Raw genomic sequence first — 17,128 nt, forward strand, 5'->3', positions numbered from 1 at the left:
GTTAGGTAGGCCTAATACAAATCCATATTGCTAATCGTTGTGTACACATACAAGAAACAATGTAGCACGCACATGCTGACAGGGAGGTGACGCCAGGGCACAAACCGAGTTACCGCTCCCATCTCTGGTAGAATTATGGAGATTTCTTGTCCCACGCGAATCGGACATTTACATTACAGACATCCTGTGGTAAACTGACATTAGTCTACCCTGGAAATCCAGAGTTCTTGCAAGAGCACAGTTTGAATTTGCTCAGCGAGTCACTCTGGCAATCAGTAACGATGCTCATTACCTACGCCCATGAAACTGAGCTGCACCAAGCTAAACAGATGACGACAGCGCTGCGATGACGAAGTCTGGAATCAGTCAGTAAACATTGCAAGATGGCTACGGATGAACACCAGTTGTTTGAAACGGCTTTGGCCGCTACAGTGAACAAGTTAGACTTGGCTTTTTCTCTAAAAGAGGAACAGAAGACGGCGCTCGAGTCTTTCCTTTGCAAGAAGGACGTTTTTGCTGTTTTGCCGACCGCATACGGCAAGAGTCTAATCTACCAGTTAGCTCCGCTGGTAGCTAAGCTCTGGATACGTCACCCTGTGTATTGTTCTGATTAGTCGTAGTGTTATCCAATTGCGTGCGGTGATATTTATAAATGCATGCTTGGTGCCGTCCCTCGAGTTGGGCCATTTGCATTACTCATGGCCAGACCCTAAATCTTTCTAGACTTGGGTCTGGATTAGCACTAAAGACTGTGATAAATTCTACTTGAGCCACAATGCCACAACCGAGTGGTAGATTCTGGGGCGGCTGTGGGCCGTACCTGGCACAGACAGTTAACTCTTGAAAAGATGTTCAGGGGTAATCTGAAAGACGCTTATTTTAGTCAATTGATGTCCGTTAGTGACTCTGTGCCTGTTGGGAATTATAGACTCTGATTGTTGATGACGTTGAAAGGCCTAAAACGTGACGCAAGAATTTTAAAAAACTTTAATCACTACCACTTTAAAATAAAAACTGTGGAATAATCCTTGTTTCAAACCCTCTAATTACAGCAGAGACATTGCTGCCTTTCTTGCTGGGATTGGGCCCCCTATATGTGGTGGGTGATTCATGCACATGATTCATTAACCAAGTGCCTAAAAAAGTCTGCGTTCAGTTGTAAGACCCTCTGTGGAGATACTGAGCTTGGTCTCCTTCTGCACCTGCACTCGCACTCAGCCGAGAGAAACTGACTAGAAAAGATGAACCAACTCTTCACTCAATAATCATTTCACGCTCTACAAATTGAGACGGACAACACAAGTCCAGACAACACAAGTCTCTTCCTCCTCTCAGGTAAAACACAAAAAATTACAGAGGACACAAAAATCGATCCAGGTAGTGCATCATAAAAAATATGGCATGCTCAGCGGGAGGCAGATGGGACAGCAGGTCTCTGAGTGTTGGGAGTTAAGCGGATGCATCTTTGAAACAGAAACACATGGATGCCTTGTGAGCAGTGCAGCAGAGAAGTCTGGGTGAGCATATGCAGAGGCGATCACAGGGACCAACGCCAGACAGACACATGGAGAGCAAAAGGAACAGGAAGAAGAGAAACACACCCCAACAACTCAGTAACACCTGCTTCAGGAAGGAAACTCCACACATACAGTTATGTCATAATTATGTAGCACATAACATGGTATTGCAATCACAAAGGAGTGATGGCATAGTTGTGTACTACTTTTGAAATGTTTCAAAATGTTAAAATTCAGGGCAAATAAATTACAGCTACCTGGCAAAATTAAACTTAGGTTACAGTTAGCACTGTGGCTGCCTAGCTAGCTGTAACTTAGCTACACTGCATTGATCTGGTGTTGGATGCTTTGTAATGTCAGCTGATAAAATAGGCTAATTTGCAACTAGCCCCAGGGGTCTGGGTGAATTAGTGCAGTGGTTCGCAACTGGTTGGGCTAGCAAGTTGGATTCCAGTACTTGTTAGCATCTGTCTCGAGGCTAGCAAATTGGATTCTTGTACTTGTTAGTATCTGTCTTGGGGCTAGCAAGTTGGACTCTAGTACTTGTTAGCATCTGTCTTGGGGCTAGCATGTTGGATTCTGGTACTTGTTAGCATCTATCTTGAGGCTAGCAAGTTGGATTCTGGTACTTGTTAGCATTTGTCTTGAGGCTAGCAAGTTGGATTCTGGTACTTGTTAGCATCTGTCTTGGGGCTAGCAAGTTGGATTCTAGTACTTGTTAGCATCTGTCTTGAGGCTAGTAAGTTGGATTCTAGTTCTTGTTAGCATCTGTCTTGAGGCTAGTAAGTTGGATTCTAGTTCTTGTTAGCATCTGTCTTGGGGATAGCAAGTTGGATTCTGGTACTTGTTAGCATCTGTCTTGAGGCTAGCAAGTTGGATTCTGGTACTTGTTAGCATCTGTCTTGGGGCTAGCAAGTTGGATTCTAGTTCTTATTAGCATCTGTTTTAGGGCTACAAAGTTGGATTCCAGTACTTGTTAGCATCTGTCTTGGGGCTAGCAAGTTGGATTCTGGTACTTGTTAGCATCTGTTTTGGGGCTAGCAAGTTGGATTCTAGTTCTTATTAGCATCTGTTTTAGGGCTACAAAGTTGGATTCCAGTACTTGTTAGCATCTGTCTTGGGGCTAGCAAGTTGGATTCTAGTACTTGTTAGCATCTGTTTTAGGGCTACAAAGTTGGATTCTAGTTCTTGTTAGCATCTGTCTTGAGGCTAGTAAGTTGGATTCTAGTTCTTGTTAGCATCTGTCTTGGGGATAGCAAGTTGGATTCTGGTACTTGTTAGCATCTGTTTTAGGGCTACAAAGTTGGATTCTGGTACTTGTTAGCATCTGTTTTGGGGCTAGCAAGTTGGATTCTGGTACTTGTTAGCATCTGTCTTGGGGCTAGCAAGTTGGATTCTGGTACTTGTTAGCATCTGTCTTGGGGCTAGCAAGTTGGATTCTAGTAGGCCTCAATGCAGACTGGTGTAAGCAGGCCAGGGTGCAGCCTGGGTGCAACTGAGCTGCAGGCTAGCTGATTGGGAAGTAGGCTGAAAACAGGGGTATTGTCCAGGGGCTGAAAGGCTGGGAAATAGGCTGGAGGCTAGCTGACTGGGAAGCAGGCTGGGTATCAGGGGAGACAGGAGTAGCAGGCCCAGGAGAAACAGGCAGAGAAGTTAAACACACACAAACAAATTGCAGTAATGTCTGGTGGTGAGGGGAGAGCAGATTAGATCACTGTGCATCTCTGTACAGCACACCGCAGAGTCTGAGGTAACCAGATTTCCATGATAACATGTTAGCAATGTGTCTGGACACTTTCTATGAGTTATTCATGATTCATAAAGGAAAAGAGGGGGATTGGCGGGGACATGAATTTCTTTCCCCGGACCAGTAAATATAAAAACGCACTCCCTAGCAGTGTGGTAGCTTGTCTCTGTGACATGCCTGCTGAATTAAGCCAGCTGATACTCTGCACACTATCTAACAGGGCCACAGATATGCAGTTTTGTAAAGAAGACACATTATCCGTCAGGAATTAGAATGATTCATTGACTTGTGGCGGGCCAACTGAGCTAGGCAGCAGTGTTTGGATGTGTTTCTGGCTAGCGGGATGATGAATCTCTGAATTTCTCTCTCTCTCGCTTGTCTTACAGCCATCAGCCTGTGTTTAATGTTTTCTTACCCCTGTGCCAAGAAGACGTCTCCAACAGCGCTGAATCCCACATTGTGCTCGACAGCAAAGTGTCCGCTGAGCACCAGGGCACCCGCACAACACTTGGTATGCGTGTCAAGGGGTAACGAGGTTAAGTGGGCTTAATGTGCAAACAAGCATGGCCGAACAGCTAAGTTGCATCTGGGGGGGGGGGGGGGGGCTAAAATGAAAATCCATCAGTGAAGTGATTTCCAGGGATAACAGAGCTGGGAAAGAAATGCCAGGCGCACATTCAAAACACATGGGAGGTATTTGAGGGAAGCCTGAATGATTGAGCTCCTACTGGTGCCTTGAAAATGGGCTTTCTCCAGAGGTTTGGTTTGATGTGAGAGAGAAAGTTGGGAGGAGAGAGACAGTGAGACTAGACTGTCTGTGAAATGGAGTGTGTGTGTGTATGTGTGTGTGTGTGTGTGTGTGTGCGCCCTCGTCTCCAGAGGACTTAAGGACGGGGAAGAGAAACGCTCAATCACATCCAGCTGTTGTGCTGATGGATGGGAAGCACCGGGCATGTGAGTCCGTTTACTGAGAGAGGAGTTCCAGTGTGATGTGCACACAAAGAGACAAGCAGCACATAAACACAAGCTCGCCCTCCTATTTTTTTTTTTTTTTTTTTTTACAATTTGGCAAAACCCAACCTGTCATATTAAAAATACTGAGTGGAAATGGAAAAATACAAAATCCAAGCCTTTGAAAAAGTTTCTGCGTTCACTCAAACAAAAAAAGTTTTGTCAGTTCAGATGATACGCCAAATGTAGGGGTGTTGAGTCATGCTTACCAAGATTTGATAAAGTAATGCCTCTCAGACATTTGATTTAAAGACCCATAAAGCAAAAGTGTTGACGTTAACCTTTTAATGTCAACTTTTATTTCCTTGTGGAATTTTTTTTCTAAATGACCCCTTGCATTTCTAAATGTGGGCCAAATTTGTCGAAGTTCCATCAAGGCGTTTGTGAGATATCGCTTTCAAGAGAATAAGACAGGTGCAGGTCACATTGCCCTTGACCTCTGACCTATGACCACCAAAATCTAATCAGTTCAAGGAGAGTCCAAGGGCATGTCTGTGCCAAATTTGAAAAAAATCCTCTAAAGCTGTTCTTTGGATATCTTGTTCGTAAGAATGGGACGAAGTGATGGACAACCCGAAAACATAATACGAAAAATACCAAGGCACAACGCTTTGCTAAAAAAAAGCATTTCATAAATGGGCCTAGTGTTTACGTGTATCCAAGGGCATAGCTTTCACTCACCTGTTTCTCTCCACCACACCTACCTGCCAGCCTATCACCTGTCCACACAGCTCCCACTCCTGCTAATCCACTATGCCCACCTCATCTAGGCAACTCAGTTCACCTGTTTCTGATTATACATGGCACATACACACCTTTCTGTGTGCGCTATGGAGTTTACTCACCTTCATCGCTGGTTCCTCGACTCCTCTGCTCGCTCAACGTCATCCCCTGCCTCCTCCCTCGTGGTACAGCTGCACACAGTTGAATCTGGTATCTGGTGTGAGCGCATCCAGCAGACGCCAGAGATCCTCCTGTTCCCGGCTTTGGTGTGGCTCAACGAAGCTGCTGGACTGGACCTGTGCCTCGGTTCTGCCACCTGTTGCATACCGTCAGGGACTGGTTCTTACTGTCCATATGCAAACCTACACCCTTGTGATTATCAACATTGATCTCTATTTATTTTTTTACTGTTTAAAATGGGTACATCAGATCATAAAGGTGTGGGCAGCACATTCAGTCACAATGATTGACCACAGGGTGTCAGAGACCATGGCCAGGCAGGTGCAATGAACTCCTCTCAGATCAAAGTGAACAGCTTTGTTCCAACACCTACTACCCTCTAATTACAGCAGATGAAGATAGATCCAGTATCCCCCCACACTGACAACCTCCTCACAGCAAACCCATCAACATCTCTACAACCTACTCAGCAACACCAGCCTCCTGGAAACTGACTTTAAACTTCCTGATTAATGTTTGACAAACTCAACACAGGTTGCAGCTGAAATTTAGTTGAAAATTGTGTATCTAAGACAACAGTTAGAAAATACAAACAAAATTCTGACTTAATTCTGAGTCCTCTTTTTCACTCAACAATATTGTTTTGACTTGGCCTTAATGTTCTTACATAGAAGAGAGTTTGTCTGTGGTTGGTGATAAATGTGCCTGCAGAGCTCCAGTCTTGCGACCCCTCAGCAGGACAGATACAAAGGTGAGCCTGAGTCCAGGTTGGTGGGTGGCACCCAGTTGGGTGCGGTGCATTCACAGCCTGCGCTGATGACAGGAGTTCCAGGCGACTGCTGCTGACATGACCTGAGTGCTGACTTGTTATTAGAGCAATATCACAAGGCACGTAAACAAGCACACCCTGTTGTTTGGCCGGACGGTGCTTCACAGGGCTGGTGACACTAAAAAGACCTTACAAGACAGGCTCACGTGATTTACAGTGTATATATTGCTCTAAATTCCAGCCAATTTTCCCCTCCTATGATGAACCCTCCTCCTGAGCAGAGCCAATCAATACACGTTATCGGATGTCTGGGTGGAGAAATAACTTCAGTGTGGTGAGACAGGGCATCGTAAAGAGCTGCTAACTCATCTCCAGGACTTTCATTAGTCTGCCTCTCAACACTTTTAGTCCTGTCATGCTTGAAATGGTTCCAGGGGAAGCCAGTGCTGGTTGCCACAGAAAATAAAAGCTATTTGTAGACAAAAACCGAGTGCCTGCGCTTCCCAGTGAGCACCATTTATCACACACTCGAAGGGTTGGTGAAAAATATAAAGCAGCTTTTCTCAGACTTTACTGGTCTCTGATCCCGTTGAACCCTTGGCAGGACCCTGGTGAGTCCATCACACTGTTGTACTTTTTAAACTCAAATATGAAACCAAATACGTGAGACTGATTTTAAGGATCTACCTTTGTATTGTTCCATTTGACTGAATAATGCAGCCGTAAAAATAATTTTAAGTGTGAATTTTCAGCCAGTGTAATCATGTAGTTTCTATAAGCAAAAAAGGAACAGTTACATAATTAAATGATGGAGTTTAGGTTTAGGCAAGTAAAGTTACTGTGGTTAGATTTAGGAAAAGAAACATGGTGAGGACGGACTTTAAAATGTCTCAGAATTCTGTCAAAGTGCACACCTTTATTAACACGTCTCCAGGGTAAAGTCCCGGGGAAAAGTATGCGTTTTTGTGACTCATACACTAGTGATGTCCAAATGAAGCTTCATGAACCACCAGTTGTATTTGCTGAACCCACTAGATGGCGCTCTTGGTGTAATGAAAAAGGCTCAAGGGATGGCAATGCAGTTTGGTTTCAACCCTTTGTTGAACAAAGAGTGCCAGAGTGGACCCAAAACATAAAGAAAATGGTTCATGAAGCTTCATTTGGACATCACTAGTTGAAACCAAACTGCATTGCCATCCCTTGAGCCTATTTCATTACACCAAGAGCGCCATCTAGTGGGTTCGGCAAATACAACTGGTGCTTCATGAAGCTTCATTTGGCCGTCACTACCATCCACCATCCCAACCTGCCTCCTTACAAGAACACTCTAGGTGCTTCCTTGATTACTCCAGTCAGCGCATTGGTCATATGATCTTTCAAAACATGTGGGATATGTACGAATTAACACTTTTTGAGAACAGCCTGGTTTAGTTGTCATGTCATGTCCCGCCTAATGTAAGAGTCAAACGAACCACAGTCATATTGCTCAGTGTTTTTTCTCCTCTGTGAGGCAACAGTAAGCATATAGCATATGTTTGCTCTCTACACTATATCCAAGATTATGAGGGCTAAAATATAAATATCTCTCCCAACTGTCTCGAATCTTAAAAGCCAATGTGAGATCAGTGCTGCTGCCAGACAGATAATAGCACACTGGAAATGTATTTGATTTCTATGATTGGCTCAGAGTGTTCCTTTTTCATTTGGCTTGAGTTTATCTCCACTTTATTTTAATGTCATCGCTGGATTAAAATCAGACATGGACTCATGAGGACTGTTGCATCATAGTCAGTTTTTTATGTGATTGTCTTCACTTTGGCCTCCTGGGAGTCTGTATTAACCTTTAAAACCCAATATAAGTCGATGTCCCAGACATGAGATGTGGTTTGAGAGTTTGAAACAATATATTTTTTTGATATTCAGATTTTGATTTCAAAAGGGAACGCTCCAAATGGAGTTTATTGCCTTCATTAAGCGTGTCACCTCTCCAGCCAGAGCGAGTCAATGAGAACTGAGAATGTGGGCCTTAATTTCTCTCTGGCCTGTGGCCTCATTGCGAAAGCACTAATTATGTGTGCCCCATTCACAGCTTCAGTTTACACGCCGAGTTTGGGAAGAGTTCATTTGGTGTGGCAGGACCTCATCTGTGTGGACGCTGCTTATTATTATGTTGTTGCTGTTTCAGTGAAATGTGAGATTATGGGAAGCACGTTATTCATCTAAGAAACTACTACAGAATAATAATTAAAACACCATCGACAGTAACTCCAGCTTATTGGCTTTAATTCTGTACCAACTCAAATAAGACTTGTGTTTGTCGACAGGTTAATGTGCTCTCTGCAAGTTGGAAAGTAATATCAAGATAATTAGATCCGCTCAGGAATTCAAAAAGATTCACATCTTATAAATGCTTTTCTCTGCTCCTCTAGTCAAAGTAGACTTTTGCCAGGATGTGCTGATAGAAGAGAGTGAGAAATAAATTACAGCTTGTCTGGAAAGCTGACACATGTTGATGTTTGGAAATAGGACAGTGGCGTATCTTGATGCATTGACGCGTGTCATCCTGGGCTCGACATAGAAAACAATGGGCGTGGGTGTTTTGACACATGTCAGACATCTAAAAAAAATAAAGCTGCATTAACATCTTTTGGAACAACAGAATAAGCCAGTATCTTGCATCGTGACCGTAAAGATGTATTGCTAAACAGTTTGCTGCTGTCTGGCACAAGGTGATGAGAGCAGAGTTTGTGGGCCACAAGCCAAAACAAGGAGCTCAAAGAGGCTAAAACTTTGCAGACGAAGTACCCCCCCCTCATGGCAGCAGTACTCCCCAATGTCAAGGTGTCGACCTGGCGTCTAAATTTCCCAGGTCCCAATCTGCTCGAGGATTCTTGTGATGTGCTGGTACCCCAGATGTACCCCTAATCCAAGGTGGGGCCTCCTTGGATCGGACTTGACCCTTGACACAGGATCTCTGGGAGTGTTCTGCTGTGTCCGGCACCAGTGCATTGGCGGCAGATCCATTTAGTCCAGTGGGTTGTGAGGTGGGTTAATGGCATGTGCCACAGATGCTCATTCAGATTGGGATCTGGGGAATCTGGAGGCCAGGTTGACACTTTGAGGTCTTTGTCACATTTCTTGGGCCATTCCTGAGCCATGTTTGCAGTGTGGCATGGTGCATTATCCTGCTGGAGGGGAGTACTGTTGCCATGAGGGGGTACTTGGTCTGTAGAAAATCCACATACTATACAGCTGGGACAAACAATATACTCAATTTTTATGTCATACTTAGTATCAGCAGTGTGTAGTATGTGATTTTGAGCAGAGCCTGAGACTTTTTCTTACCTCCTGATTGTGCGCATTTCCTGTCACAGAGGCCTTCTGGGCAGTATCCCCCCGTATTACCACTGTCTCTGCCGCCACTCCTGCAAATCCACCTTGAAAGCACTTCATGAGGCATTCATTAGCTGACTATTGGAGCCGTGCAGCTCCACAGTCCTAACTGTCATCACTCAGAGCCAGACTAGCAGGGACTCCAGACAAAACATGACTCACTTCTCCACTGTAAACACAATAACTCGCCATGAAACACAACGCTCAGCACATTCACACCAGTCCCACCTCTGGATTCCGGAAATTGATGGAGGAAATAAAAGCTCATAGGGTTTACCAAAATCCATGCGAATTACTGCATTAAATTGTGATTAGACTTAAAGAGATACAGATGAAAACAGCCACACCTCTGTTGGAAAATAACTGGGAAGTGCCACGTCAGGGGTTTCCAAATGAGATGGTTAACCAAAGAGAAACCACCAACACCTTGCTGTTGTTGAAGAGCTTAATTATTACCAAGCATTGTTAATATCAACCATCTGAGCATTTTTTTTAAATCAGCAGAAAGACAATGTCACACTTTGGCAGCCCCACAAGGCAATGAGAGGAACTGCAGCACACTGGAGGATGGCTGTCATGTCTCAGTCTTTTCAAATATGAACAGCTCATGGTGACCTCCCCATCGACCACATGCAGAGGCGTTCTGCGGTGGACGCCATTCCTGAGGAACTTATTCAGTAATGAAGTGTCTCCTTATTCATGCAAGAGGAAAAACAGTGACCTCCTGGAGTCCTCGGTGAGTCACGCCCACTCACAAGTTCTGGGAACTGAATACTTTCTTTAAAGGTCAAATGTGCAGGATTTAGGGGGATATATAATAAGTAGTGATGGCCAAATGAAGCTTCATGAAGCACCAGTTGTATTTGCTGAACCCACTAGATGGCGCTTTTGGTGTAATGCAAAAGGGTCAAGGGATGGCAATGCAGTTTGGTTTCAACTAGCAATGGCCAAATGAAGCTTCATGAACCATTTACTTTATGTTCTGGGTCCACTCTGGCACTCTTTGTTCAACAAAGGGTTGAAACCAAACTGCATTGCCATCCCTTGAGCCTTTTTCATTACACCAAGAGCACCATCTAGTGGGTTCAGCAAATACAACTGGTGGTTCATGAAGCTTCATTTGGCCATCACTAATAATAAGTATAAAAATAATCATTGTTTTGGATAAGAAGAGGCCTCTGTGGATAATGCAGCTCCCGGTAAAAATCTCCTCAACAATGAACACTGAAGGAATTCTAACCAGGAGCAGTTTCAGCTGGTTGCAATTTCCAATTCTCACCACTAGATGCCACTAAATTCCCCAAAATCTTACACTGAATTTTACTTTTTTACCTCTTCCACAGAACCGACCGAAGTTTATATGAATTCTCAACTTGAGACATCATATATTTTCATGGAAACAGAAACACTACATAACCTGTCAATCAGCACGACTAATTAATCACGGCAGAATATTTTATTTCTGTGGCTGGCAACGAAGATCCTGTGTTAACTGCAGTTTGTCACATACAGTTACATTCACAGTGACTGGGCCTGTGTCTTGGCCCTGTGACTCGCCTACTCTGCCTCTTGCCCAGTGCATGCTGGGATACTTTCCAGTCACCTCTGACCCTGAACAGGAAAGGCTTGATTACCAAGTGGGTGGACCCCTGGCCAGTAAAGCTTTATTTTATGGCTCTGTAATGTCCAAATTATTTTCAACAAGTTTCCTGGAAAGAAGTCTGTAATTTGGTATGAAATATATACGGGCAATAAGAAACTGTTCATTAACTCCATGAATCTGTCGTCTAGCCATAGTAGTGCAGTGAGCACAGCAGGTCAGCTGAACGTGCAACATGACGTACGAGTCAACAAATATAAAGAATCAAGTGTCCAATAACACTTAAGACTCATTACTAGGCTTCAAATCTTTCAAAACTCTGCTGCCCGGATCATCACCTGCAACAAATCATCCCACCACATTGCCACCACTCTCATCTAGCTACACTGGCTCCCTGTTGATTACAAAAACCATCAAAGCCCTCCACAACCAAGCCCCCAGCTATCTCTCTGACCTCCTCCAGGACCATTCCCACCTCACGCCTCAGCACCATGGGCGCCAGGGATCTCAGCTGCACTGCCCTCAGGCTCTGGAACTCCCCACCTTGACACATTCGACAGTCCAACAGACATCCTTCAAATCCCATCCCAAAACCCACCTTTAACATGTACCCTCTGGTTTGAATACTTCAGCACTGTAACATGATGTTTGCTGCTCCAATAAAAAATGTTGTTGTGATCATTCCACGGTCACTTCGTATCAGTAGAGATCAAAAGGACTGTGCAGCCACACAAAGTTGTGAGCAGAGAGAACCAGTGCATGTTGTCATGAAAACCTGAACTAGCTTTAAACATCCCAGAAATTAAGAGTTCATTTCCTAAATGTCAGATTTCCATTTTTATAAATATGACAGCTTCGCGTGACCACACAGGCCCGCAGCTGGCCTTCAGAGTGACACCTGCCAGCAGCTGTTGAGTGATGGGAGGATGCAGAAAGTGTGAGGAGGACAGGAAGGACCAAGCAGGACAAGAGAAGAGAAAAGAGAATTTTTATCACTTTCAGACATTTCCAAAGACTCTTCGGTCTTGGCATCAACATGTGCCATTGCCTAAAGTTTCGTGACTAAGGATATACACCGATCAGGCAAAACATGAAAACCACTGACAGGTGAAGTGAACAACATTGATTATCTTGTTACAATGCAATGTTCTGTTGGGAAACCTTTGGGTTCTGAAACGCTTCACCCACCTGAACACCAGTGCAAATCTGTCTGTCTGTGGACAGATTTTGTCACCGTGATAGTATCACAACTGTGCAAGATGCAGTCATGAAATCTCACAGGTGTATACTTAAGATCAAAATAAAGGGTTCGAAGACGGGTGTGGTCTGAGGAAGGGGGACAGAAGTATGGGGGTAGGAAGTCAGACTATCACAGGGCTGACACATAGAGACAGACAACCATTCACACTCACATTCACACCTACGGACAATTTAGAGTCACCAATTAACCTGCATGTCTTTGGACTGTGGGAGGAAGCTGGAGCACCTGGAGGAATCCCACACTGACACAGGGAGAACATGCAAACTCCACACAGAAGAACTCACCCACAATAAGATGAACCAGGAATACCAATTGAATTGCCAGTAAGATCCAAAGTTTGTGTTTGTGTTGTTCTGGACAAGTTTATTTCAGCTGTAAAGTATCCCACTTGGCGCATATCTTTGTACAACCCAATTTACAGGATCCTACTTCAAACATCATGTCATGGGTGTCTGTGTTACAAGATACTGGTCAATGTGTCACATAATGACACTGCCCTGAAAAATGCAGTGTTGACCCTGCTGTTCAGAGGGATTCACTCCTCCTCTAGAACACTTTGTCTGCCACGTGAACGCAAATGCATCTGTAGGAGAGCCTCTGTTTTTCACTTGGTGGTGATGAATGAGGTTAAACATGGTGTGATGGGGGTAGAGTTTACTTCTGTACAGTCAGACAACACACAAAGGACAGATAAGACAGCGAACTGCGAGTTGCGCTGATGTGAGCTGTGTATCGAAACAGTACTCAGGCTGAAACCAGTGAGAGACTCGCAGTTACAAGATGTCCTCAAACCTTGCTGAAAATAACAGTAGTGATCTGTTCAGCGACAAAATGCAGCTTCCTCATTATTAAGTGTGAAGGCAAAGGGGGGGTCGTGACGCAGGGTTGTCTGGCAAGAAAGCTGGAACGAGATCAAATTGTTTTGCCATTGTTAACCAAGGTGATGCCTTGGCCAGTCGTTACCTGCAGGGAGTCCATACCTGGGGCCTGTTTCACCAACTTTCAAAAATGAGATCATCTCCCTCTCACACATCTTAAAGTTGTACCAAAACTGCCTTGTGGCTGTATGCCTCGGCAAACCAGTCAAGACGCAGCTCCTTGTCTGTGCAAACATGAAAGCTTTACACACACCTTAACCTGACCGTTGACCACCAAACTCTCACCAGTTCATCCTTGAGTCAAAATGGAAATGTGTGCCAAATTTAATGCAAATCCCTCCAGATGTTCTTGAGATACTGTGTTAATGAGAAAGCAATGGACAAGGTCACAGTGACCATGACCTTTGACCACTGAAATCTACTCAGTTCATCCTTGAGTCCAACAACATTGGTGCCATTTTTTTTTTTTTAAAATTCCCCTCGAGGCATTTTTAACATATGGTATTCATGAGTATGAGACAGACAAGTGACCTTGACCTTTGATCACCAAAATCCAAGCAGTTCATTTTTGAGTGCAAGTAAACATTTGTGCCAAATTTAAAATATAAATACATATTCTCATAAGACTTTTTGAGATAGTGTTCATGAGAAGCAACAGAAGAGGTCACAGTGACATTGACCTTTGACCACCAAAATCCGATCAGTAATTCACTGAGTCCAAGTGAACATTAGTGCCAAATTTTAAGAAATTCCTTTAAGGTTCACAGAAAGCATTGGACGAAGTCACACTGACCTTGATCTTTGACCAACAAAATCTACTCAGTTCATCCTTCAATCCAAGTAGATGTTGGGCCAAATTTTTCAAAAATTCCCTCAAGGCATTCTTAAGATATCTTGTAAATGCAAATGAGACCAACAAGATCACAGTGACCTTGACCTTTGGCCATGAAAATCTAGGCAGTTCATCCTTAAGTCCAAGTGGACCTTTCTGCCATTTTCAAACATTCCCTCGAGGGATTCTTGAGATATCATGCTTATGAGAATGAGACAGACAAGGTCACAGTGACCTTGACCTTTGACCTATGTACACCAAAATCCAATCACAATTGTGCCAAATTTGAAGAAATTCCTTCAAGGTGTTCTTGAGATATTGAATTCACGGAAAGCAGTGGACAAGGTCACACTGACCACCAAAATCTACTCAGTTCATCCTTGAGTCCAAATACACGTTGTGCCAATTTTTAAAAAAATTTCCTCAAGGCATTCTTAAGATATCTTGTACATGAGAATGAGACCAACAAGGTCACAGTGACCTTGACCCTTGACCAACAAAATCTGTGCAGTTCATCCTTAAGTCCAAGTGGACCTGTTTATGCCCAATTTTCCAAACATTCCCTCAAGGGATTCTTGAGAAATTGGGTTTATGAGATTGAGAAAGACAAGGTTACAGTGGCCTTGACCTTTAACCTATGACCACTAATTTATCTACAATCTGAGCATTTGTAAACATGACAAAGAGCAACAAAAGATGTATTCTTGTAAACCCTAATTTTATTCTCTGCCTTGTATTTCATTGCCTAGCATTCTGTATACACAGGATCAAGCAAACAGCTAACGGTAATGACGACCTCGAAGCATCTTGTCATGCTTTAAAGGTATGTCTTCGTTGCATGTTACTACAGTGTATTATTCTCTGATCGCTGCCAGTAATACTGGGCCTGTGTAGACAGTGATGAGGACAGAAGCTGCTGCGGTGCTGACACGGGGCGACCAGCACCTGCAGCTAGTGACGGCCAAATGAAGCTTCATGAACCACCAGTTGTATTTGCTGAACCCACTAGATGGCGCTCTTGGTGTAATGAAAAAGGCTCAAGGGATGGCAATGCAGTTTGGTTTCAACTAGCAATGGCCAAATGAAGCTTCATGAACCATTTACTTAATTTGTTGGGTCCACTCTGGCACTCTTTGTTCAATAAAGGGTTGAAACCAAACTGCATTGCCATCCCTTGAGCCTTTTTCATTACACCAAGAGCGCCATCTAGGGGGTTCAGCAAATACAACTGCTGGTTCATGAAGCTTCATTTGGGACAATCCTACCGGCAGCAACACAGCTCCTTTAGCTTTTTGACCCACAGAACATGAAGGGTGAGGCACACAGACCACATCATCACTTGGATTTTAATGGTAGCGAACAAAATCACATGGAGTTCATTTTAAAGGCCAGTGTTGTCCCAAAATACCAACTAAAGCCTTGTGCACATTAAACTGAGCCACTGATGAATACTGACCGGGTCAACTTAGATGTAGCTCTACAGAGTGACAGGTTAAACATTGATACCTCACAACCCAGCACCTTTTTACCGCACATGACTCGGTTTTAAAAGCATGACAACAATGATAATGATAATAATGATAAGTGTAGTGAATGAGCACAAAGTGCCATGGGAAAGTCCGTGACTGTTGGGTAATAACAAAGTCCTTTGGCTGTGAATATACCATCAACAGGGAGCTGGGAGAAGGAAACTTTACAGTGGGACACATGGCAGCACATTCTCACATGTACTGAGAGTACTGCACGGAGCGCTGACGGCTGACACAAGCATTATTTCAAGTTACCTTTCTGTAATTATGAGACATCATGCCCATCAAACTATGATGTAAGGCACCTTTTTACAAGTGCTACGCATTTTGAAATAAAGTGGCTGACTCATGATTACATACGATATAATAAGTTTAAAACCGCACAGTAATGACTACTGGCCAGCTGACAGTTACAGCACCAGTCTGGAGTCACATTAAGTATAACTGCATGAACATTTTTAAAAAGAGGTAAAATATAAAACATGATAATATAAAAAAAGACCTGATTATTTTTTTCTTTTAAAACCTAGAAAGTAACAGTCTTTCGGTTTCAAATGAACCACTTTTTTTTTTGCATATGAGCAGGCTCAGAGAAAAAACTGTGATAAAAAAAATGAAAACAGCAAAAAGGTTTGACTTTAGTCAGATAAATAAAAATATAAAAAGCAACTCATCTCTGTGGTGTGATACAGGTCACAGCATCGTTCATTTGGAGGTTGTCTTCATGGAGGCCATTTTGACAGATACAATGACACTCCTGGCTTTGATAAATAAGCTTTTTCTCCATGATCGTACCTGTGACAGGAACTTTACAATATGTTGTGTCAAATCTCAAGATATTCCATCAATAAATAAGCCGGGCTCAGTGATCAGAAGTTCTTGAAGATCTCTAAGTCCTTCTGAGGCACAGGAGGGTCTTTCTTCCAGTCATCCTCTGGATAAACATCAAAGTTAGAGGTGTCGCCTTCATGGGAAACTTTAGGAAGTATGGGAGGCTGTGGAGACAATGGGACATTCAGTACAAGTTCAAGTGCAGGTCTGAAACAATCAAGCTAACTGAGCTATGGCGTAAGCTCCACGTTGACGTAGAGCTTAGAAGTACAGATGTTTTGAATGGACGATGTAACTGGTGTTTGACATGAACCGTGGTGTTCATTTCCAATCTCAAACTACGGCAAGAGAAACAGGGCGAGTCAAATGGAAGCAGCTCTCACCTTGAGTTTCCTCAGAGGAACCGCCTCCCAGTCGACTGTCTTAAACCATCGATGCTTCTTCACATCGTCTGCTCCGTTCTGAAACACGAAACATGGCTGTAAGCAGTTACACTGTACAACACAGCTGGACATCCTCTGAAACCATTGCTTTTATTTTAAATTCTTACATGTACTGTGACTTCTGAAGGATGGTAGTGATCATCCATAATGATACACGTTAATTGAATCTTAAAATCAACCACTTCTAAAGACAATTAAGTCCAACCCAGCAGCAGGAGCAGCAGGGGCTCTGATAGGCCAGACCCTGCTACTACTTAACAGCTGGCCAATCAGAGCCCCTGCTGCTGCTCAGTGGGCTGAACTTAATTAATGTCATTTGATGTAAGTGAAGGAAGCTGTGGGTTTGTTGAACAAAGAGTGGCAGAGTGGACCCAAAAAATAAAGAAAATGGTTCATGAAACTTCATTTGGCCAT

General features: G+C 43.5%; 1 protein-coding gene across 1 annotated transcript in view; it reads right to left on the reverse strand.

The window, feature by feature from the left end:
- Nucleotides 1–15,238: 15,238 nt before the first annotated feature.
- Nucleotides 15,239–17,128, reverse strand: part of prkx (protein kinase X-linked) — a 29,046-nt gene continuing 27,156 nt past the window's right edge. The window contains exons 7-8 of the mRNA XM_049569944.1: nt 16,655–16,732; nt 15,239–16,435 (exon numbers count right to left, since the gene is read on the reverse strand). Of these exons, the coding sequence (XP_049425901.1) occupies nt 16,310–16,435; nt 16,655–16,732 (204 nt within the window). The 3' untranslated portion in view covers nt 15,239–16,309. The remainder of the gene's footprint in view (nt 16,436–16,654; nt 16,733–17,128) is intronic.

Source organism: Epinephelus fuscoguttatus, linkage group LG24 (assembly GCF_011397635.1).
Source record: "Epinephelus fuscoguttatus linkage group LG24, E.fuscoguttatus.final_Chr_v1".
NCBI classification, from domain to species: Eukaryota; Metazoa; Chordata; class Actinopteri; order Perciformes; family Serranidae; genus Epinephelus; species Epinephelus fuscoguttatus.